The sequence below is a fragment of the Lampris incognitus genome, chromosome 1 (assembly GCF_029633865.1).
Source record: "Lampris incognitus isolate fLamInc1 chromosome 1, fLamInc1.hap2, whole genome shotgun sequence".
In the NCBI taxonomy this organism is placed as follows: domain Eukaryota; kingdom Metazoa; phylum Chordata; class Actinopteri; order Lampriformes; family Lampridae; genus Lampris; species Lampris incognitus.
The window spans coordinates 107,307,289-107,330,681 of NC_079211.1; the positions used below are offsets into that span (position 1 = coordinate 107,307,289).

Below are 23,393 nucleotides of genomic sequence, written 5' to 3' on the forward strand. Positions count from 1 at the left end.
TCAGTGTTGTCTAGCTCAGGATGCTTGACGCCTTTCATTTCAAGAAAAGTCCGGATTTCACTCAGACAAGCTGCAAAACGGCTGAGCACCTTCCCCCTTGACAACCAACGCACGTTGCTGTGTATATGATTCCCAACTTCTTCTAACAGAGCTTTAAACTGGCGATCATTTAAAGCTCGGGCAACAATTAAGTTGACCACTCGAATGACCAGCGACATCACCTCACCAAGCTCCTGGCCACACGTCTGAGCGCAAAGCGCCTCCTGGTGCAGGATGCAATGAAAACTTAGGATGGCTCTCTTTTCATGTTCACGGAGAAGCGCTACAAATCCTTTGTTCTTCCCCAACATACAGGGTGCACCATCAGTACAGACAGAAATACGTTTATCCATCGGTAGTTTTTTTTTCTTTAGCAAACTCCATGAAAGACGTGAATAAATCCTCTCTTCTTGTTGTCCCTTTCATTGGCAAAACAGCCAAGCTTTCCTCACGCAGTTTGTCACCTGCAGCATACCTGGCAATGACACTGCACTGAGATAGATGGCTAACGTCTGTTGACTCATCTAACGCGAGAGAAAAGTATGTCCCGGCGTTTATGTCCTTAATATGTGTTTCCTCGACTTGATTTGCCATCATGATGCTACGATCGTGCACAGTTCTTGCTGACAGGGGCATGTCTTTTATTCGTTTGATTATCTTGTCTTTATTTGGGAAGTCATCAAACAGTTCATTGGCCACATCAAGCATGAATGTTTTGGCATACTCGCCATCTGCGAATGACTTTCCATTCCTTACTATTGCCAAAGCAGCCGCAAAGCTAGCGGAATTCCCGTCACCTTGCTTGGTCCACACACGTAGTTGCTGCTGACTCGTCTGCACTCTCCGCTGTAGCTCCTCGCATGCCCTTTTCCTGCTGTCCCCCGCTGGATATTTCCATGCAAATGAAGCATGGTGCGTATCGAAGTGCCGCTTTATATTTGACCGTTTCATCGATGCAATTTTATCATTGCATATTAGACATACCGCAGATCCTGCTCTCTCCACAAATGCAAATTCCTCTGTGCACGCAGCCTGGAATGCACGGTAATCATCATCTTTTTTTCTTTTCGCCATCTTTTCCGTTACAAGGGTTGAAGCGGATAAACTAGTAGTTGGCTATCTGATAAAATTGATTTCTTCACCTTTACAATGACCCGGACATGCTGGCGAGCCATTGGTTCCCGACCCGACCCACGGGTGACCCGTGAAATTTATCTTCAAAACTAATTTCTGTTCACTTTAAAATGACACAGTATTATTAAGAAATATCACAAGTATTTTAAAATCAGTTCCAAACTGATTTTTTTGAAAAAAAAAAATTTTCAACTCAAAATTGTCTGGGAGCCATATGCCGTCACCGGAAGAGCCATATATGGCTCGCGAGCCATAGGTTCCCGACCGCTGTTTTAAGGGGTGCTAAAATAAACAGCTTTAGCAAGAGCTTTATTTCCAGTGCAGAGAGAAATCTGGGAGAATCTGTATACTACATAGATTCATGATTCAGAAAAATAAAGACAAAATCAATGATGACAGGCTGCAAAATGGATGTTTCTCCACAGTATTGCCATTTCTACAACAAAACCCACACAATGAGGCTGGTGTGTAAATCCAAAGGCCATCATAATTTCCAACATCTGAAATTGTGGGCATGTTGTTGGTATATGTAACTGATGTTCTAGGCACATCTGGCACAGCACATATTCCACAAAGCCAGTTCAAGGGATCGCCTCTTTATTTCATTGGTTTGGTCCCATTAGGACAGTGATTCTCAACCTCTACCTCCGAAAACAAAAACACGCCTTCTCAAAATCTCCTGCAAGTACAAGCAAGTAGGAATGCAAAAATTAACACTACTCCACTTTTACAAGATACTTGAATGATTGGAGGAGGAACTCTACGTAGAATGCACAAAAGGAATGCATTTATTTCACAGAGACTATAAACTTTGTTTATTTGACTTTTTCTGTTATGTTAATCATCTTGTGACCTAGTATCGTTAGCCATACCAAGTCAACTGCATTGGTGTGGAGCAGTGATACTCCATCATGTGGTGTGGAGGGTACATGACTCCAACCAAACACTCCACCTGCTGATTTCATTGATTTTGTTTCCTGTCTGGCTGAAGGTGTGTTATTTAGCAAAATGTAACATGATTGAGCATCACTGTTCTAGAGATTGTGATTTTACTTTCAAATAATAAGACCCTTTTTTTTCTTTTTTTTAAAGTAGACAATCCAATCACAGCTTTACAGATTGATCCATGGGGGGCCACATGGTTGAGACAACAGAGCAGAAAACATTAATGGCTGCTAAAGAAGTCAAAAATTTTACAAAGCGTTCACAACACACACTTGCACACTGCACGTTGTATGAATTCATTCAATTAATGACTTCTTCAATACAATCGTTATTCACCACTGCCCCAAGGGTCATTACTATTCTACTGCAGTGCATGTAAACTGCATAGTTCACATCGAGTAGTCTTCAAAGCTGTGGTTGGACTGTCCACTTTTTGAAAGAGTCTGCCTTTTTGAAATGGCTCTCAATGTGAGGGGGGGCCAGAACCAGTTTTTAGAGTGAATCGATGCATGAGATTGGTCTGACAGGACAACTGGTGACTCCCTTGAGGTCCTGACCCCAGATTGAGAACCACTATGGTAGATCACCTTGGATGCTTGTACTATGCTATCACTTCGTGTTTCCTTCAAGGCTGGTGGATCAGCACAAGTTAGTTCTCACTTTTTCACAGTTTATGAAATCCAATTGTGTACCATTCAAGGCCAAAGGGAATCATGGATTTCAGCTGCACCAGCTGATTTCACTAAAAGGTTCTGAACTGTGCCAATCTGAGAAACCAGCTGGTATAGTTTTGGTTTGAAATTCAACCTGTGTACACCTGTCCCTTCGTAGAACATGGCTGGAAACCACCGATTCAGGCATATGAGGTTTCTCCGCTGTCAGCTCCCCTCATCTACATCAAACTGTTGGCTATCAGTGACCAGGTGCATGGCCCTTAGCTGCTCCTCGAAGTTCAAAAACTTGTGGTTGGAGTCCTTCTCCAGCATCTTCTTCCAGAGTTTTACTGGAATGGTGAGAGGGAGGGAGAAAATAACAGTTCTGTTGTTCTGATTCATCTAACATTTGGAAATAAGGAATTTAGAGACATGCAAGCGATCTGGTTTTTTTCCTAATTCAATTCTAAATTTCAAAAAGTGGCTAAAGGCTTCCACACATTGCAATTCGTGCCATCTTAGCACTATCTCAGAAATTATTTTCAAAATGTGGTCAAATTGTTCATTGTGAATGATGGTCGGCTGCCAATCCATGGAGTCATAGCCTCCAACGAAGTTCTAGTAGTGTCAGAGAATTTGGGCTGTGATCATGTAGAGTGTGGCAAGGGACAGGACCATAAAAACTATGACTACGACAACAAGCTAGTGAGTTAGTCCATGGGCCAGAGCCCAAAATTTCCTATTTCGGTACACTCAAGGTGGCAAAACTTACTTATAATTTTTGAAAGGATCCATGTCTGTAGATGATATTTTGGTATGATAACCATTCCTGAGTGGCAGCTGTATCACAGTTATCAGCTCATGAAGTTAACCACCCCCTAAAGTAAATTGCATTTTAGACGCTGGTGCATATCCTGGTTTAGCCTCATGGTCAGGACATTTTTCAATGTTCTATAATATTGTCTTTGGTATCATTTTAAAGGGGACCTTCTTAGCTTTCATTCAAGCCCTGTTGTGGATATTTCTCACAAATATAGAGGTCACTTGAGCTCTTCAACCCGTCAATAACACACATCTTTCAGCAATGTTCGCCTAAACTATATACTTTCTTTTAGCCCTGTGGCATCTAGGAATATCAGGTACACAAAACACAAAAACTGGAATACTCACAGGACTGTAAAGATTCAGGAAATGTATAATATACCCATACTATTTCATTGTGTGAGGTGATTGTGAACCTTAAATTAGAAGGGCATTATTACTAAGAAACTAACTAGACCAAAGCCAGTTAGTCCATGGGTCAGACCAGATATCGATATCACCCAAGGTGACACAACTTCACTGGTGCCATTTTATTTGGTACACTAACAGAAGTAAAATAATACATGATAACCTTTCCAAATGAGCAGCTATTTCATTTTTCTTTCAGGAAACCTGTTTCTGTGCCTCTCACGATTGTGTATTTGCCCAGATTTTTACAAATATAGCATTTCAACACCCCTGGTACCGATTAGCCTAGCTTAAACTCTGGGAGAGTTCTTAGTTGGCCAACAACCAAGGATAACCAGTACTGTGTACTTCCATTCATTGTGCTAAGCTAGGCTAACGTGCAGCCAGATAGCTTTCTACTAAACACATATAGAGGAAACTGGTATCTATCTTCTTGCCTCACTCTGGAGAAGATTGTAAGCTAATTTCCCATAATGTTAGCATGTTCTTTTAATGTATATGTTAATATGATTAGTTAAAGTGGCTACGAGGAACTTTCATCTTGTGTTGATTTTAGCGGCCTCATGTGGACAAAATACAGCTGTTGCATAGCAACTAGGTAATGTATCTATTTGTGGCTATGTAAGATAAATAATGGTAATATGACGCTGGTGAAGCAAAGTAAACTTTGTTTTAGTAGTGTTCATACACCTAAGTTACATGTATTTGTTTGTATGTGGCAGGTGAAAACTGACTGAATATGGCCACTGGTGAACAAGCAAGTTTTTACCCAATACCAAAGCGCCCACGGGTGGAGTGCATTATCCACTGTTCTGATGATACAGATAAGCTGGTTTCACTACAAAGTGTCGACTCATGGAGAACTCTGCTAAGGGCAGCTCAGATACGAAATCATGCACCAGTTTTGAAACTGGCAAAAGACATTCCTGAGGGTCAGATTCCAGCAATCTACTACCACAGAAAGTGTCGCAGTATCTTCACTATGAAGCAAATTCTTGATGGCCTCCTTGCAAAAGAAAAGAAAAGTTGTGTCTCTGCTGAAGAGAAACAATCTAAGAGAGTAGCTCGACATGCTCCAAGTACATCTAGGACTTATGATGCAGAGTGCATATTTTGTCAGAAAAACAGCAAATATTCCAAGAGACAGAATACGAGAGAAGTACTGGTGCAGTGTCGAGAACTGCGAGCTGATGCAAAGATCAGGAGTGCAGCCACAAAGAAAAGGGACAGCAGAATCCTTGCCATTGTGAGTAGAGACCTTGTAGCAGCTGAAGGGCAATACCACAGGTCATGCTATAGACTTTACACCAAAGAAGAGGTTTCCAAAGGAGAGGTTGCCAGCAATGAAGATGATGATGCTGCAGCCCAGTATGAAGCTGCTGTGAATAAGGCATACAATGAGCTGTTCCTCTTCATCAGGATGGAGCTTTTTGGCAATCCTCAAGTGATGACAATGACTGATCTCTCTTCTAGACTGGTAGCTTCAATGAACTCCCAAGGCATTGCCCAAGTCAAGGAATCAACCAGGAAGCACATAAGGCGAAACCTGGAGAGTGAGTTTGCTGGAGCCTTGCAGATATTCCCTGATGAGAAAGGAAAATTCCTCCTCTATCCCGATAACTTGTCCATGAGGGAACTTGCCAAAGAAAATCAGTCTCTCAAAAGGGAGCTGCAGACCCTGAAAAGTGTCAGTGCACAAGATGTTATAGCCAAAGCAGCCATCAAATTGAGAGCAGACATTAAAAGTCAAGATGTTCCTCAAACCTGGCCGCCTGAAGTCAAACCAGAAGCAGAATGTCCTACCATTCCAGAGTCGCTCATTATCTTCCTGTACTCTCTACTCACAGGCTCAAATGATCCTGATCATGCATCCCAGAGAGTGCAGTGCCTTCTGCAGTCATTTGGCCATGACATAGTATATGCAGTGACATGTGGAAATACCAAGCCTTCCAAGCACATTGTTCTGCCATTCAGTGTCAAATCGTTGACAGGAAATGTAGAGTTGATAAACATCCTCAACCGACTTGGTCACAGTGTGTCCTATTCACAGATGGAAGAGATCAACACTGCCCTGTGTCTCCAGAAACTCTCATCATCAGGGAGTGGCATTGCCCTTCCAGCTAACATCCATCCTGGCATATTCACAACTTTAGCCTGAGACAATATCAACCGTCTTGAAGAAACTGTCAGTGGTGAGGGAACATCTCACAGAGTCAATGGGATTGCTGTGCAAGCAAAGCCAGTCAACCCACTTCCTGTCCAACCCATGCCCACTGTTCCCAAAACAAAGAAGAGAAGCATTGATGGACCCCCACCAATGTTACCAACTTACAATGCTGGACAACGGGTAGGGCCACCACAAAGCAAAAAGTCAGATGCCGATACTGCAGCCAATACTAAGCTTGCCAGAGAGAAAAACTTTCTTTGGGTCCTAGCACGCATGTCCCAACAAGAAGAACAGTCAGTCAGCAGCTGGACAGGCTTCAACATCCTGACTCGAGGAGAGATGACGGTCATCCCCGACAATATAGGCTATCTGCCTACCATCAATGCTCCAGCGACACAAATGTCTACTGTCAACGAGATGCTTAACCAGTCACTGAGCATCATGCAGTGCTTAGGCCTGAGGAAGATTGTCTGTGTCTTTGACCAAGCCCTGTATGCGAAGGCTGTCGAGATCACATGGAAACACCATGACAAGTTCCATGATATCATCGTTAGGCTTGGGGTATTCCACACCATCTGCACACTGCTGGCAATAATAGGAAAGCGTTTCCAAGATGCTGGACTCAAAGACCTCTGCATTGAGTCTGGCATGATTGCAGAAGGCTCAATTGCTGGTGTTATGGATGGCCGCAAGTACAACAGGGCAGTGCGACTACACAAGCTCCTGTATGAGGCTCTCATGCGACTGACCTTGAATGGTTTCCTGTCCTGGTTGGAAGAAACTCACAGGAATGACATGGTTCACCTGAATGAGACACTGAAGACCATTGACAGCCTTGGGAAAGAAGTCTCACAACATGCTTTGAAGGAGATCCTCGAGAACAGCTCTTGTACACGCATCATGGATCTATTTGAAGTCTACCGTGAGTTCCTTAGAGGTGGAAACGGCAGCCTCTCGAACTTCTGGATGTCCTATTTGGACATGGTTGAAATCTTGTTGGGGCTCATCCGAGCATCCAGAGAGGGAGACTGGATGCTACACTTGGCTAGCATTCGAGCAATGATCCCATGGTGCTTTGCTTATGACAGGATGAATTATGCACGCTACCTCCCCTACTACTACGCCCAGATGTCTGAGCTGCCCATCACACACCCAGATGTGTACACAGAATTCATGGAAGGAGGCTTCTCAGTCCAACTGGGCTCCACCAATCCCTTTGGCCGAATCCCTGTTGACCAAGCTATAGAAGAAACGGTGAACAAAGACACCCAAACAGCTGGAGGGACAAAGGGATTCAGCTTGAAGCCAGGAGCTGTGACCAAATATTATCTCACAGCTGAGTATAGAAGCATGTACCTCAGACAGCTGAGAGACCTGACAGGTCAAGGCAGGTGCAAATGGTCTCATCCAGATCTACAGAGTCCAAGGATCAAGAGAGATGAAGCAGATGTCCAGTCTCTCATGGACCTTATGGAGAATAACTGGCTCAATCCTATGTCCCCTGATGAGATTGATTTGGTTAGCCTCTCCACTGGCAACATGGCTCCACCTGATGTGACCATAGATCTCTTCAGAGCTCTTGAGAAAGGAGAAGAGGCCTACCAAGCATTCCAGCAAACAAGGTTAGATGCAGACCCACCACCTGTGAAATTCCACGACAAGATGACCAAGCAAAGTCTGAAAACATTCTCCAATGTCAGCACAAAACAAGCTCATGGAAAGAAAGCACAGGATGTGGTTCTGAAGGCAGATAGAAACCTTTTCAGTCACATGATCCTGGTGGCTGAAAGCAGGAAGGTGAATCTGAAGGATGTCCTTGCCTACCCATTGGGCCCACTACCATGGGCACTGGCAAATGCTGATGGGTCCTTACGAAAAACAAACAAGGCTGCACTTGCCAGAGAGCTTGAAAAGAATGTATCTCCTGCAGAAGACATCCCAATCCCATCTACTTCCATCATTGATGGGATGAGCCTGGTCCAAAAAATGAATGGCAACAACAAAACCTTTGCACAGGTGGCAGAGTCAGCCTTGACCCAGGTCCTCCATGAGGGAGCACAGAGTGGGAGGATTGATGTTGTTTTTGATGTCTATCACCAGACTTCGATCAAAGATGCTGAACGACTGAACCGGGGTGGAGACATCACTCTCCAGTACAAGAATCTTGCAGGGGGACACCACGTCCAGCAGTGGAGAAAATTTCTGTGCAGTTCCTCCAACAAGACCAGTCTCATCAAGTTTCTGGTGGAAGAGTGGAAACTCCCACGATACAGAGCTATGCTGCATGGCAAGGTGTTGTACATGACCTGTGAGGAAACCTGCTACAAGTTGACAGAAGATGGGTGTGAGGAAGCAGCAGAACTGCACTCCACACATGAAGAAGCTGACACCCGTCTGCTCCTGCATGCATTGCATGCAGCAAATGCGGGCTCAAAGTCAGTTATCATCACAGCTGAGGACACTGATGTCATGGTGCTTTGTCTTGGCTTCCAGAAGGACATCACCTGTCCCATCTACCAGAAGTGTGGGACTCAGAACCGCACACGGTTTGTCGACATCACCAAACTGGCAAGTTCACTTGGAGACAGCATCTGTGACAGCCTAATTGGCTTACATGCCTTCACAGGCTGCGACACTGTCAGTGCATTCGCTGGTCGAGGGAAGCTGAATGCCCTGAAGATAGTGAGAAAGCACACTTCCTGCCAAGAGACTTTTAGTCAACTGGGACAGACATGGAATGTGAGTGATGAGCTGTTCCAGAAAATTGAGCAGTTCACCTGTCGGATGTATGTTGCTAATAGCAGCACTGCTGAGGTGAACAAACTGCGTTACCAGCTCTTCTGCACCAAAAGGGGCGAGGTTGAGTCCAGCCAGCTGCCACCATGTAGAGACTGTCTCTTTATGCATGTTCAACGAGCCAACTATCAGGCAGCAATATGGAAGTGCTGTCTGCAGGCTAACCCTGTGGTGCCAAGCCCTACTGAGTATGGATGGACAGACGATGAAGGCAAGCTGGCCATTTACTGGATGCGCTCCCCACCTGCACCAGATGTGGTCTTGGAAATGCTAACATGCAAGTGTGTGCATTCATGCAAAATGCCAAGCTGCATGTGCCTGTCAAATGGACTTCCATGCACAGACATGTGCAGGTTACAGACCTGCAGTAACCAAAAACAGCAGGATGGTCCAGAACTGGACTTTGAACTTGGGGAGTCAGATGATGAGAGAAACGAGCAGTTTGATGAATGACAGTGTGATGATTCTGATGGTATTACTGTGGTAGTAGTCTATTGATGCACAGGATGTTGATTCTGGACTTGGTTACCCAGAGCTTGATAACAATAATGTAACCATATTCACATATACCCATTACCCTACCCATTATCATTACATATACCCACTAATGATATGGGATTACATGTATCATTGACTAAGTATATGTAAATGTCAATGTTGTTTAAAATATTAAAATAGTTCATTACCTCACTATGGTATTCCTTTTTATCATGTATTTTGATTGTGTATTTAAACAAATGTATAGAGACCAGTTTGTGACCTAACTGGCTTTGGTCTAGTTCTCATTTAAGGCTCACAATCACCTCACACAATGAAATAGTATGGGTATATTATACATTTTCTGAATCTTTACAGTCCTGTGAGTATTCCAGTTTTTGTGTTTTGTGTCCCTGATATTCCTAGATGCCACAGGGCTAAAAGAAAGTATATAGTTTAGGCGAACATTGCAGAAAGATGTGTGTTATTGACGGGTTGAAGAGCTCAAGTGACCTCTATATTTGTGAGAAATATCCACAACAGGGCTTGAATGAAAGCTAAGAAGGTCCCCTTTAAAATGATACCAAAGACAATATTATAGAACATTGAAAAATGTCCTGACCATGAGGCTAAACCAGGATATGCACCAGCGTCTAAAATGCAATTTAGTTTAGCGGGTGGTTAACTTCATGAGCTGATAACTGTGATACAGCTGCCACTCAGGAATGGTTATCATACCAAAATATCATCTACAGACATGGATCCTTTCAAAAATTATAAGTAAGTTTTGCCACCTTGAGTGTACCGAAATATCGTCTGGCCCATGGACTAAGTGACCAATAGGAGCATGGTAGAAAATGTCATTTTAACAAAGGATCACACTGCTCAGTATGCTCTCCCGCTCTCTCTCTCTCTGCATTGTTTTCAGGGAATAAGTTTACATGTGTACATGCAGTCAATCAGATTGACTGAGGTGAATAATCGAATTAAGGAAATAGTTCAATTTAACACGTCTACATGTGTTTTCAATAATGCAATCTCTTCAATATCCAAGTTTACAAGACTTGTTGGATGGTCCACTTAAAGAACAGAAGTTATGTTGCACAAGACCCCCTCAAATATTGTGTTCGAGACTTACCATGTTGTCCTTTGTCTGTTGTGTGCTGGTCAGATGCCAGTTGTGTGACTCCCTAACTTTTGAGTGCATGCGCACAACCAATGCTCCGAAAGAACTCCAATTAAGGTGCGTACACAGCAAACTAAATCAAATGGCTGACAAGAAATCTATCTTTGTTAATGACATTATGCTTGTGTTAAATGATACCTTAAATTGATTAAAGGTATTTACATGGTTATTGCAATAATCAAATTATTGCCTTAATCTGATTAAAATAAAAATCAAACACACTAAGCTAAAGTCATATGCTAGTCTAAAATACTTGTGTGCGGGCAGTTACATTAAAAATGGCTGGAAATGGGGCACCCCACGGTGGCTCACCTGGTACAGTGCGTACCACATAAGGCTGAGTCCTTACCGCAGCGGCCTGGGTTCGAATCCGGCTCAGGCTCTTTGCTGCATGTCATCCCCTCTCTCTCCCCTGCCTTTCCTGTCTCTATTGACTATCACTTTCTAATAAAGGCAGAAAATGCCAAAAAAAAGGCTGGAGATATTACTGGACCTAAAACTCTTATTGGAGAATTGCCAGCTCATGTCTCTCTTCTTTATGGGTGTCTCTGGGCAAAAAAACTGCTGTGAATTAATGCATCTGCCTGTTTTTTCCCCCCGCAAGACTACATTAAATGTTCCCAGGACCTGGTCGCCTTTTTTACAGTGGGCATTATCAGCTTGTTGCCAGCCAGTGGAGAGTGTATCATCACTGTTCGCACAATGTGACAGCAGTCTCACTTCAACTCACACAGTCTGACAGAGGGAATGTGTCAAGATTTTGCATGTTCCCATCATACAGTGATCTACAATAAACATATAAGATGACCAAAATCACACGGTGTATAGGAGCAATTACTTTTCCTCTGAGCACCTAACTGTAGGTCAGTAGGCAAAATGCACTACGACTGCAAGCTTTCATCCCAACCAAAGCAAAGGAGCTGATAATGTTAACTAGCCTCCTCCACCCTCTGGTTGAAAATGTGCCTGACATTGACTGGTGTAATGCTTTGCTGAAATAAAAACCAACATGTACATAGCTCTTGATGGCATGATGTAGCCCACCATTGATGTAGGTGATCAGGTCTGAGTGGTAACTTACTGTACTCTGGTTCCTCAGGCTGTGTGGCATCGGGGCAAGGTTGTTCCTCCGTGCTGGGCTGCAGCTCATTGGGACTCTCCTCATGATCTGCCTGCTCCAGGTTCTCCACCATCACCTCATAAGCCCTCCTAGCCTCAGAGGATAACTCAATCATCTTATGATAATGGTCCTGTGACAGAAGCAGCAAGTCAAGTCAGCTTCTTTCCTTTACAACAGTGCTAATCACTAAGCCTACATGCCACCTGCAAAGCAAAATAAAATATGTCTGCAAAATGAATATTTAACCTCAAATTACAAAAATGCTATGTTTTTGGTGTACTGTAGGGATGCAATATTTCATCAGCATCAATCACTTCATAGATGACGTAATCTTCACATTTTGACGCAGAGAACTCCGACCCTGAGCATCCAAAGTAACAATATGTCACAAGGGTCGTTAATGTACATGAAAACCTGAACAGAAATCCTGACCTTGCACTCACAGCACTCAGCCACCAGACAGTATAGCAAACCATATGTGTTTAATAAGATCATTAAATGGCATGTGCTGCCATGGCTATGTGGAGTAAGCACTCTACTGACAACAGGAAACATGACATATCTTGCCATCGGGTCAAAATTGGGGATTTGTTCGAGAAATGGAGACAACTGAAAGCCTTAAAAGGAACTGAAAGCAATGGGGGCATTGGCTGGTTTCCTCATTCACAAGTAATAAAACAAACAAGTCGCGAAGTCTGACCAAAACAACAGCAGAAGTGGGGAAGACAGCCGATGTGTGCATCAAGCACGGATTTTACCTTTAACTTGCTGTCATAATGCAGGACACACAATTTACAAAAACATTTGAAGAAATTGTCCATCAAAAGGTGTGCTGTGCAGCAATAGCTACTAAGATCTATAAATTTAAAAATAATCCAAATCGGCCTGGTGACACATGTTACACATCTATTTTGGGTCTTATCTTAATTAGAGTCTTATATGAATCATAATTTAAAAGCTTAAAGAACATAAAAGTTATTGTTAGCAGCAAAATCCTTAAATTGTGTAAATAAATACAACAAACGAAAAATACATAAATGTAAATTTTAATAAGACTCTCGATGAAAGGTTTGGAACCTGCTGTTTGTAAGCTTTTAGTTTATGCAGTTATAACATCTCTATGCCACACACACTGACCTGGGCACCATCGTAGTTGAATATGCCCACCAGGCTGACAGGCACAGCCTTGTTGACGCAGCGACCCAACGCCTTCCTCGAGAGAGCGAAGACGAACGGCACCCCCTGCTCCCGACACGTGTCGATAATGGTATGGAGTGCCTCATCCAGGCCACCTTGGTGACACAACAGGGGTGTTTTAATATACATCAGTAGTGTGTTCTTATTACATGACATCACTGCTTCCCACCCCTTATCAATTATCAGGTTGAGCCACACACTACTCAAGTACAGCTGTATTCTGCAAAATACGGCAAAGGAGCAGATACTGAATTTGAATTTATTGAAGGATAATTTGAATGTACTGAAGGACAGCCCCTTGAGATGTAGCATCTCATTTTCAAAGGACGACAAATGTAGCAGATGTGTACTGTACAGATACCAGGATAGATGGATCATACTTGCACAAAATACTGTACATAAGTAAAATAAAATAGAAGAGGCAGCTGATAAAAGTTTTCACAAGTGTAGCATGGAATTGCTATTCAAATGCTGACCTCTACAGTCACTTGTGGGAACTGCAAATTAAAATAGAAATGTAGTTTGACACTTCAAGAGGACATCTTAGCTTTGTGTTTTTGACTGAAGCTTTTTTTTTGGGAGGGGGGGCTGAGCTGTCACCAAACTTTGTTTCAATGCCTACCATTCAGCAACGCCTGCTGACATTTACTAGTCATACCATACTTCAGGACAGCACAGACATTTCACATTGCATCTTTAAGATTCAACAACCAGACACTGGTTCTGCCCAGACAGTAGGAAAGTAAAGACCACATGAAAGGACAATAAAGTGCTACCAAGAATACGTACTGCAAGCCAAATTCGGGCTTAAGCAGGGAAGACTGTACCTTTGGCCTTGATGCGCTCGCAGTTCGGTGAGATGACAACACATTTGACCTTCCTGAGTTTGAGGTGCTTCAGGACCTCCCGAAGACCCATCACTAGACGCCTCTTCATGCGAGCCTTCATGGGGTCCTTCTGGTACAGGCGGTCCTGGAAGCGGACCAGCTCTTTGAGTAGAGCTGTAGCGCACTCGTCCACATCCTTACTCAGCACCTGGCTGCAGTAACTGGAAGGCACAAGAAAAATAATGAGATATAAGAGCTTTAGCAGCAGGTACAGATTCAGCACAGACCCTTAAAGTACTTGTGGTGATGTGTGGCTCCTCTTTGACATGGGCGGAATGATACGCAAACTGAAAAATTGTGGAAAGATGTATTTGAATTAATTCAATTTCAATAACATCCATTATTTCCTTTTACCAAGTAGACGTGGCTCAATTATTTTCTCATGTGCCATGAATTGGGACTAAGTTTGCATCACGCAGGTTTAGGAGTAGTAACATGTCTCAGCCCTGAGACTGAGAGACCCCCTCCCTCGCCACGACAATACAGCGGCAAAAGCGAGAAGGTATAAGAGATGATTTTGTTTGTTTGTGTCTTGAGAAATAAGGAAACGGTTTCTCTCACAGAGTAGGATCGTGTCCACCCGGCCGTCAAGCATTACACGTTGCATGTGCCTGGAAGAGGGCAAGACATCACAAGTGTACTGCTTATGTGCAGTAGCTCTCAGTTCCCAGTCTTCAGGACACAACACCATTTAATTACAGGGACTTATTTCCACCTTGAATCCACAGTCAATGCAATTAGCTACCTGGTGGGATGGAAAACTGGCAGCACTCTGGATAGTGAGGGCCAGGAATGAGAAACACTTGAATAATTGTGCAGTAAAGTGCACACGGTCCTTTAGTAACTACATTTCCATTTAACTATTTTTACGCAAGGTTTGAGGTTGCGATTAAGAAAAACCAAATGGAAATGCCTCGGTAATGAAAACTCGTTAAATACTGCAAAAGATTTAGATTTTGTATGATGAGATTATATGATTAAGGTCAATGGAAATGTTTTGTTTTTTTATTTCTAGAGAGGCAAGCATTTCTTGTTTACCCCTCTGTTCTTCTGTTGAATATTTTTGATGATGCTGTCCCGACACTACTGTGGTCAATCTTTACAGGAGGGTGGTTAAATTGCTTAACACAACCTAATGAAAATACCACTATGTTGTATTTAAAAAGTCTTAACTTTACAAAAGGTTTGTGTGGATGGAAAAATGACTTCGGTCATACTCTCTGAATTTCCTGCTGTGGATTTTGGGGCGACTGGGGGGGCATGGCGGTGCCTGGATGATTTCCCGCTCCCCAGGCTTCTCTCTGTTCACGTCTCTCTCTCCATCTCCCTCTCTCTCCATTTGTATCATCACATGGCCCTCAGGCTGTTCCTCAGTGTTCCCTGTAGGACTGCTGATCTCATCTAAAATTGCAGAGGGACAAACGGTCAAATTATTTGTATTCAGAGGTTGATATGTAACACTGTCAGACATTTATGTTAAGTAAACACTAATAGCAGATAGTTTGTATTTAAAACCATCAAAGGTGAGAAATGTTTTGTATTCAAAAGTTTGTATTCATATGCTTGTTAATAATGTAGAGGGAAATTTCTGACAACTGTTCGGCAACTTTGTTATATTAGATATTTACTGAAGGAGTTCAAAACTGGCAGATGTCAATAAACATTCTGGGTATCAACTACCAATCCAGTTGAATTTGCTTGTCTTGCCTATTTTAATTTGCTGTCTTTATTTACATTGCATCAGCCAGATGGGTGTTACACATTGGTGGTGGTTGAGACGAGTTCCCCCACTTCACTGTGAAGCGCTTTGGGTATCAAGATAAAGCTCTATATAAATGTAATTAATTATTATTTTTATTATCATTATTACTGAATGACAGAGGTCAGCCCTACAGTTGAAAATATACATAAACCTCTTTCATTTCAACCAAACCAGACACCAACTGGTGTGTCACACATCAACATCTCTCTGGTTTAAGTTGGCCCAAGTTGTCATATTAGTGTGGTGTTGTGTTTTAATGAAAACATATATACGACTGTATATGGTCAGCGGTCACTGCTTCAGTTTGTTGTTTGATGTGGAGAATTGCTGGCCCTGACCTGTAGCGCTGGGTTGACACTGCTCTAGGGCTACAGGGTCATCGGCAGGTTCAGAATCTTTTTCAGGGAGAAGTCCTCTCTCCTCCAGCAAGCGATTCCGCTTCCTCTCTTCTCTTTCTTTCAGAATGACCTGAACATTAAAGAGGAATACACACAAAAGAAAGATACTCTTACATGCTTACCTGTAAGTTACTATGTAAGTTCCATTACTAAGTTTCATATTCAGTCATCCATCCTTTCCTAAATACTAGAAAAGCAGCTCCAGTTTGTCATCCACAGTTCAACGCAATTAATGGAGCACAATTCTAAAATCCTTGTTCAGTAGGGGAAAAAAAAAACACTCCATGGTTTAGCCAGTGCGTCTGTTTTGGGAACCTCAGAATTGCATCTCTGCTCTTCGCAGATGATTTGGTTTTGTTGGCTTCATCAGAACTTGACCTCCAGCGCGCACTGGGGCGGTTTGCGGCTGAGTGTGAAATGGCCGGGATGAGAGTCAGCACCTTCAAGTCTGAGGCCATGGTTCTCTACCAGAAAATGGTGGATTGCTCCCTCCAGGTTGGAGATGAGTTGTTGCCTCAAGTGAAGGAGTTCAAGTATCTAGGGGTCTTGTTCGCGAGTGAGGGGTAGGATGGAGCGGGAGATTGACAGGCGGATTGGTATATCATACTCCACCTCATTGGCGAAGAGCTGCCACAGGGGATCCCAATCCTATACAGAACTGATGGCAGGCTCTTCAACCTTAATAGGTTCAAGGCCAAGAGAAAAGTCTGCAACACCATCATCATGGAGCTTCAGTATATAGATGACAACGCCATCGCAGCACACTCCACAGAAGACCTCCAGGACATGCTGACTGCCCCTGCCAAGGTATACAGACCCCTAGGTCTAGCATTATACATCAAGAAGACCCAGGTTTTATATCAACCTCCACCCAACCAGCCATCTACCCAGCCCACCAGAAAAGTGGACAGCAAAATTATTGAAAATGCTGATCACTTCCCCTACCTTAACAGCCTTCTCTCCTCAAAAGCTGACATTGACTCTGAGGTCACCCATCGCCCGAGTTGTGCCAGTGGTGCTTACGCCAGACTAAGGAAAAGATTCTTTAAAGACTGAGACCTAAAGGCCCAAACAAAACTGTTCTACAGAGCTGTTGTTCTCCCCACCTTGCTGTATGGAGTAGAGTCATGGACCACCTACAGCAGGCACCTGAGAGCCCTGGAACAATACCACCTAAGATCCTTATGAAAGATCCTGAGGATCAGCTGGAAGGACAGACACACCAACATCAGTGTTCTGGAAGAAGCCAACATGACTAGCATCACCACCACAATAATGCAGCACCAACTCTGATGGACAGGCCATGTCATCCAAATGTCCAACACATGTCTCCCCAAACAGACCATGTACTCCCAGCTGAAGTAAGGCCAGTGAAACCCCAGCAGGCAAAATAAATGTTTCAAGGACAATATCAAGACTAGTCTGAAGAAATCCAATATCATATCGAGCAACTGGGAACATGTTGCACTGGATAGGCACTCCTGGAAGAAATCCGTGCAGGAGGGAGCAGCATGTCAGGAAATGGAACTCCACTGTGCCGCTGAGAAAAAGCAACAGCACTGCAAGGAGAGAGAGAAAAAGGCTCACCCACCACCATCAACCACCACCACTTTCTCCTGTCGACACTACATCAAAGTATGTGGATCGGCCTTTACAGCCATCTGAAGACCCACAAGTAGACAACCCAACAGAGAAGACAGTCATACTCACTTCGAGTGACCGTCGATGATGATGATGTGTGGTGGGGGCTCTAGCACACATACATTCATGACTGTGTGAGCAAAATGGACTAACCCTCTTCAGAGGTGTAGGTTTCTTGGCTTTGGGCACTTCTCTCTGTTTGCCCTTCTTCACCAAGGGACTGGTAGAGTCCAGGGGGTTGTGGGCAATTTTCTCCTGCTGCCAGGGCAGCTTTTTCTGGACTGGCAGTTGCTTATGGCCAACAGGCAGTGCACCACCGACTGCAATGACAGAGGAAACAGGAAATAAAGACTCACTCTGGACAAGGTTAAAATTCAACAGCCACATCTCTGTACAGATGAATTGGCAACCAGAGGCTCACACCACCAGATTATTAATTCAGTGTGACTTCCAAAAATACATTTGTAAAGAATGCTAAGAGGGTGGAAAGCCAACTCTGGGTGTGTCGCATCACTGTAAGATTATCAACAAATGTGTGAAATTGTTGTAGCAAGAGGTCTTACTTATAGTGGAAGAAAATGTGCAAACATAGCCAGATGAGAAAACTAACTGATGGATAGATTTATGAAACAGCAGTTATACTGCGTAAGAAAGAAAGAAAGAAAGAGGGAGTGCTCTGTGGACAAGAAAGATAGATAAAAAAATATATATAAAGAAAAAGAGGGAATGCTCAGTGGACACAGGGGCTAGGACACCTGCTCTCTTACCTGAAAGGATGACTGGCTTAGCATCCTGCTTGGCTTTCTGAGATTGTTGCTTTTTTTCAAGGACAGCCAACATGTCCCCAATGTCCAGCTGGACAGGAACCTTGCTCTTCTTCCCTGAAGCCTTCTCAGCTTTCTAGCAGAACAGCGACAACCAAGAATGGTCACATGGCCAAGATACACATCTCAGTCCATTTGAACGCAAAAATGAACACCAACCTGTCCAATCTTAGATGTCTCTGTGGGTAAAGGTTTTGCTATGGATGCCTTCTCCTTGTTTTGGTCACCTGACTGAGGCTGAGATCCTTCTCTTTGGTTTTCCTACATAAAATACATGTTCAATGATTTGTTTGATGGAACTTCTGCAGTCAAATTCCTTCACAGGGGGTCACGAGGGAATGGTCAGCTACAGACAAGCGCCAATGAACTGGTAGATACTCTTGTGTCTTGCTCAAAACATGTTGACCATTGATTTTCTCTTGATAATTTCATATTTGCCATTTCCATGCTTGTTCTATTTGAATCTGAATGTCACTTTTTTTTAAATAAATTTATTTCTGATTTTTCCCTTTTTTCTCCCAATTTAGTGGCCAATCAATCCTTATTTTAGTTCAAACACCCACCCTCGTACCGCATGCGTTCGCCAACTGCATCTCACCGGCCGGCAGTCTCAAAGGAGATGCCTCGCCGCTTTCGTGACAAGGCGAATCCAGGCCGAACCACTGCTTTTTCCGACACACACAGAGACGCATTCATGTGACGAACACAAGCCGACTCTGCCCCCCTCCCGAAGACAGCGTTGCCAATTATTGCTGCTTCATCGAGTCCAGCCATAGTCGGATCTGACGAGACCGGGGCGCGAACCCTGGTCCCCAGTGGGCAACTGCATCGACACAAAGCCGATGCTTAGACCGCTGAATGTCACTTTTAATGTTTTGTAGTATTTTTGTCAAACCATTATTGTATTTTAACGGAATTGTAAAATAAGCTACACTGCATTCTCATAAACGATGGCAAACAAACCATAGCCTAATCAGTTATGCATGAAGCACAATGGATGGAGAGACAACAAACAGACTTTACCTCATTGCATAGTTTTCCTATATTGCTGCTGGTTGGCAACCTAGGGGCCCCAGCTAAAGCAAGAGCCAAGTTTGGGAATTCCTCTTCATCCTAGGAAAATAGGGACTTGGATAATAAAATAATTTCTTGTCTGGCAGTGGTGGCAGTTTCATGTCACCACAAAGAGATGTCGGGTTTACCTCAAACTTTGGAGGCTCCTGTTGAATTGTCGGCTCATCTGGCTGGCCATCTGCATCTTCACCGGCATTCTTGGGCTTCTTCTTTTTTTTCCGCCGCTTTTTTTTGTCAGATGTTCCCTCCTCTTGTGGAGCAGATGTTTCCTCCTTCCAAAATGTAAAAAAGAAAGAGGGGACAATTTCCTAAAATCACAGGGTGGGATTTTTTTTTAATGGCTGCTTGTTTCGAACCACTAAGTTTATAAGCCATTCCTTTATACCTTTCCATAACAGAAGAGGTCCAACCTCAGTAGACAAAGGCAAACAGACAGAACAACAAGATAGACGGGCAAACAAATGGACAACAAAGCAAAACATGATGGTTGGTAACTGATAAAAGTATCTGGTAAACCAGACGAAACCCACCAGCACCAGGGTGGCAGTAATTTCCCCATCCCTGAAATCATACACTAATTCCAGTTCTTCTTGTCATATTGATAGGGCACATGTAAACATGGATTGGGAGCACTTGTACCTTGGTGCTGGTGTTGATGATTGTCTTCTCTTTTGGCACAGGTTGTTTTGGAGGCTGCGAGGCAACATTAGCCCAGGAAGTCACTACAGATCCAGAGCCAACAGTCAGGGAGGAAGCCCCAGGCGGCTGCCCTGTTCACATCATACTTGAGGGTTACTATCTGGAGTATGAACAGCAGTTTTTCAGCTATCATAAAAATGATAACAGGAATTTTCACTCCACCTGGTGGGATGCCAAATGAGACAGGACTCGCATCACAAGCATGCTGATGGGAGTCAGGCTTTGAAGTGGTTCCTTTCCTGGCAGGCAACGTCTGTGCATGAAAATAATAAATTGGTACCAAATTCATCAGCACTCACAATTAGCATGCTAAACATTCATGCTCCCACATCAAAGCTGACCCACCTTCTCAGCAGATACTGGTCTCTGGACCTCAAGGCTCTGAGACTGAGGTGGTGGCCCCCAGAAAGCTTTTGCCTGAACTGAAGCTGCTGTGTTGCATGGTGCAACAACTGCTAACTCAGGAAAATCTGACATCTTCACTTCAAATTTGACTGGTTCGGCTTGTGCCGATTTGGATCTCCCGACAAAGTTTGGGGCAGATCTGGCACCTCTAAAACCTGTGGCCAAATGACAAGCAAAACCAAAAATTAGCTTAATTTATCGAACTATCACTGGTGGCAAGCCATTGTGATTAGTACAACCATTCATTTTTTTTTCATTCTCCAAATCGCTTATCCTTACTCAGGGTCGCAGGGGATGCTGGAGCCTATCCCAGTAGTCATTGGGCAGCAGGCAGGGAGCATAGACATTCACACCTAGGGACAATTTAGTATGGCCGATTCACCTGACCTGCATGTCTTTGGACTGTGGGAGGAAACCAGAGCACCCGGAGGAAACCCACGCAGACACAGGGAGTACATGCAAACCCCACACAGAGGATGACCCGGGACAACCCCCAAGGTTGGACAACCCCGGGAGCTTGAAACCAGGAACTTCTTGCTGTGAGGCGACCGCGCTAACCACTGTGCCGCCATTAGTACAACCAATATGAGACAAAGACGATGTTCAACTGACATGTTTTCAATAAATTATAATCTGCCTTCTAGGTGCCAGGAATCATTCTGGAAAATAACCACTCATAAAAGAAGCTTCTACTTGTATGGTGTGTTGTAACTACCTCTTTTTGGCATATCCACAAATTTCAATCCTGTGATTTTGTCCTTAGAATGACTCAGCGGGTTACTGTTTTGTTTTGATGTCTGTTGAGAAAGACGACAAGAAGATCAAATGTTATTTCACGACAATGGTCAACTTTCTGATGTTTTCACTGCGTCAGATGAGGAAAAAAAAAATCAAACCAACCCTCATCTGTGAATCCCCTAGGGACCTCTCTCTACGTGGGTAGGTAATACCGTTAGTGGTCTGCCTTTCATGCCGGCTGTTACTGTAGCCATGTTTGGTTGCAATATCACCCCTTCTTCCTGTTGGCACCCCATCGGCAGTCAACGGCCTCTGCTTTGGGCTTGGAAGTGCCAGACTCAAAAGGTAAACACAAAGAGATACTTGACTTCACAACAAGCATGTAGGGCTGCAACATGAATAAGGAAGTATGTGACATAAATGACTGAAAGCAGTTGAAGGTGGGTTGTTTGGGGGGGGGGGCAGTCACGTGTTCTTACCCTCTTGAGCTCTGGTCGCCCACATGAAGATTTGGTACCCTCAGTGGGGGTGATGAGGCTGTGGTTAGTTCCCCATGCTCCATCTTCTCTTGCCTTTGAGGTTTAGAGACAAAAGGCTGGGCAGCGGGGGACAGTTTGCTCTCCTGAAAGAAAAAAACAAGCGTAAAACAAGATAAGGGATCTTAAGAGTGGCTTGCTCTGCTCATAAGAACTAACATTTTGTACATGGTGACAAAATTATGTCCATCCTGATGGTGCTGTCTTGATCCACAATTCAAGCCATGCTCTACTCCTGTTCATGTCAACGGGCTGGTTTGGCTGTGGGGGTATAAGTTTATCTTAACGTTGCACAAGTAAACAGGTCACAGCTTGTGAGTGTTGTTTTTACCTGTCCGGAGTTGTATTGTGAAATAGTAATTCAGTTGGCAGGTGCGCTGAACTAATCGGTTCACTCTGGAAGTCAGGTTCGCGTCAACTTATTTAATGCCGGTTTGACAAGGTTAAATTAGTATTATCTGGACAATTAGCATTAGCTAACGAGGTTTGGCGTTTTGCTAACGGCAACTGAACGAACCGAGACCCCCACGGCTAACGTCGGCAGTAGTTCGTTAACCTACCTTGTCCATTTTCAGCTTTTTCCGTTCATAAAGTACAAGTCTCACCGTCGGTCTGTCCTTCGTTCGAGCTTCGACGCATTGTGAGACTGACTGCGACCGCTGGCGTTTAGCAGAGTGGTGCGCTACCTAAGGTGAAGCCAAGCAGCGGGCTAACAGGGCTAAACTAACGGCTACCTGTTAATGCGGCTACTCTCGTCTGTGGACTCCAGCACGAACAGCTGATGTTTACAGCGGCGTGCGACTCGTCGGGAATTCCCACAGCGTCACCGTGTGGCGGGACGGCTTCAATTCCAATACTCGTCTTCGGGACGCGATATTATGAACCCTACATAGCCCTCGCCAAAATCCCGTACCCTGTCCCAAATCTCGCGAACGGACGCCGGATTTCCGCTGCGTTGCTAAGGAAACAATCAACTATCAACTCGGTGCGAAGCAAAGCTAACGTTAGCTACCTTCAATTTTGTAATTTTGTATTTTTCGCAATTTTGGACAGCTGGCTGCTTTTGTAATTTTGGACTGCTGGCTGTCAACAACAGAACGGAGGTAAGTAACGTTAGTTGTCTGAAAATGAACATACATCTAATAAATAGACTTTCTCACATTTAAGAAAGCTGATCAGTAAGTTGTTACCTGTGTATAAATGTAAAAGTCATATTACTACAATATAGGAGCTCGTTTTGTTTGTAGTCATGATAAGGGGTGAAGTATCCTATGCTCAAACGTGGAGCAAGCAAAGATTGAGTTAAAAACGTTAATGTTGATTGTGGATAACTTAGACAGGTTAAATTGTGGGTGTACAGCGTTTCCTTGATGAGCGCCTACCCCATAACAACATATTTTCGCGTTGCTACGGTGGCGCACACGTGACAAAGCCAGAAACGGGATTTTGGCGAGGCCTATGTAGGGTTCATAATATCGCCTTCGG

General features: G+C 43.8%; 1 protein-coding gene across 1 annotated transcript; it reads right to left on the minus strand.

The window, feature by feature from the left end:
• Nucleotides 1–1,477: 1,477 nt before the first annotated feature.
• Nucleotides 1,478–22,660, minus strand: LOC130118946 (selenocysteine insertion sequence-binding protein 2-like). Its single transcript, XM_056287284.1, has 18 exons — nucleotides 22,469–22,660; nucleotides 21,852–21,994; nucleotides 21,535–21,709; nucleotides 21,350–21,431; nucleotides 20,575–20,789; nucleotides 20,392–20,482; nucleotides 20,170–20,300; nucleotides 19,659–19,802; nucleotides 19,480–19,569; nucleotides 18,616–18,717; nucleotides 18,400–18,532; nucleotides 17,786–17,952; nucleotides 15,932–16,061; nucleotides 15,049–15,232; nucleotides 13,772–13,992; nucleotides 12,885–13,039; nucleotides 11,709–11,877; nucleotides 1,478–3,121 (listed from the first exon to the last, which is right to left on the minus strand). Exons 1-18 carry the CDS (start codon nucleotides 22,475–22,477, stop codon nucleotides 2,997–2,999), a joined length of 2,466 nt encoding a protein of 821 aa, XP_056143259.1. The 5' UTR covers nucleotides 22,478–22,660; the 3' UTR covers nucleotides 1,478–2,996.
• Nucleotides 22,661–23,393: the final 733 nt, after the last annotated feature.

Excerpts from the sequence above, each read along its gene's own strand:
- LOC130118946 (XM_056287284.1), bottom strand. Across the intron at positions 18,533-18,615 it reads AGACATCTAAGATTGGACAG|AAAGCTGAGAAGGCTTCAGG; the intron begins GTTGGTGTTCAT and ends CTGTTCTGCTAG. Across the intron at positions 11,878-12,884 it reads TCAACTACGATGGTGCCCAG|GACCATTATCATAAGATGAT; the intron begins GTCAGTGTGTGT and ends CTTCTGTCACAG.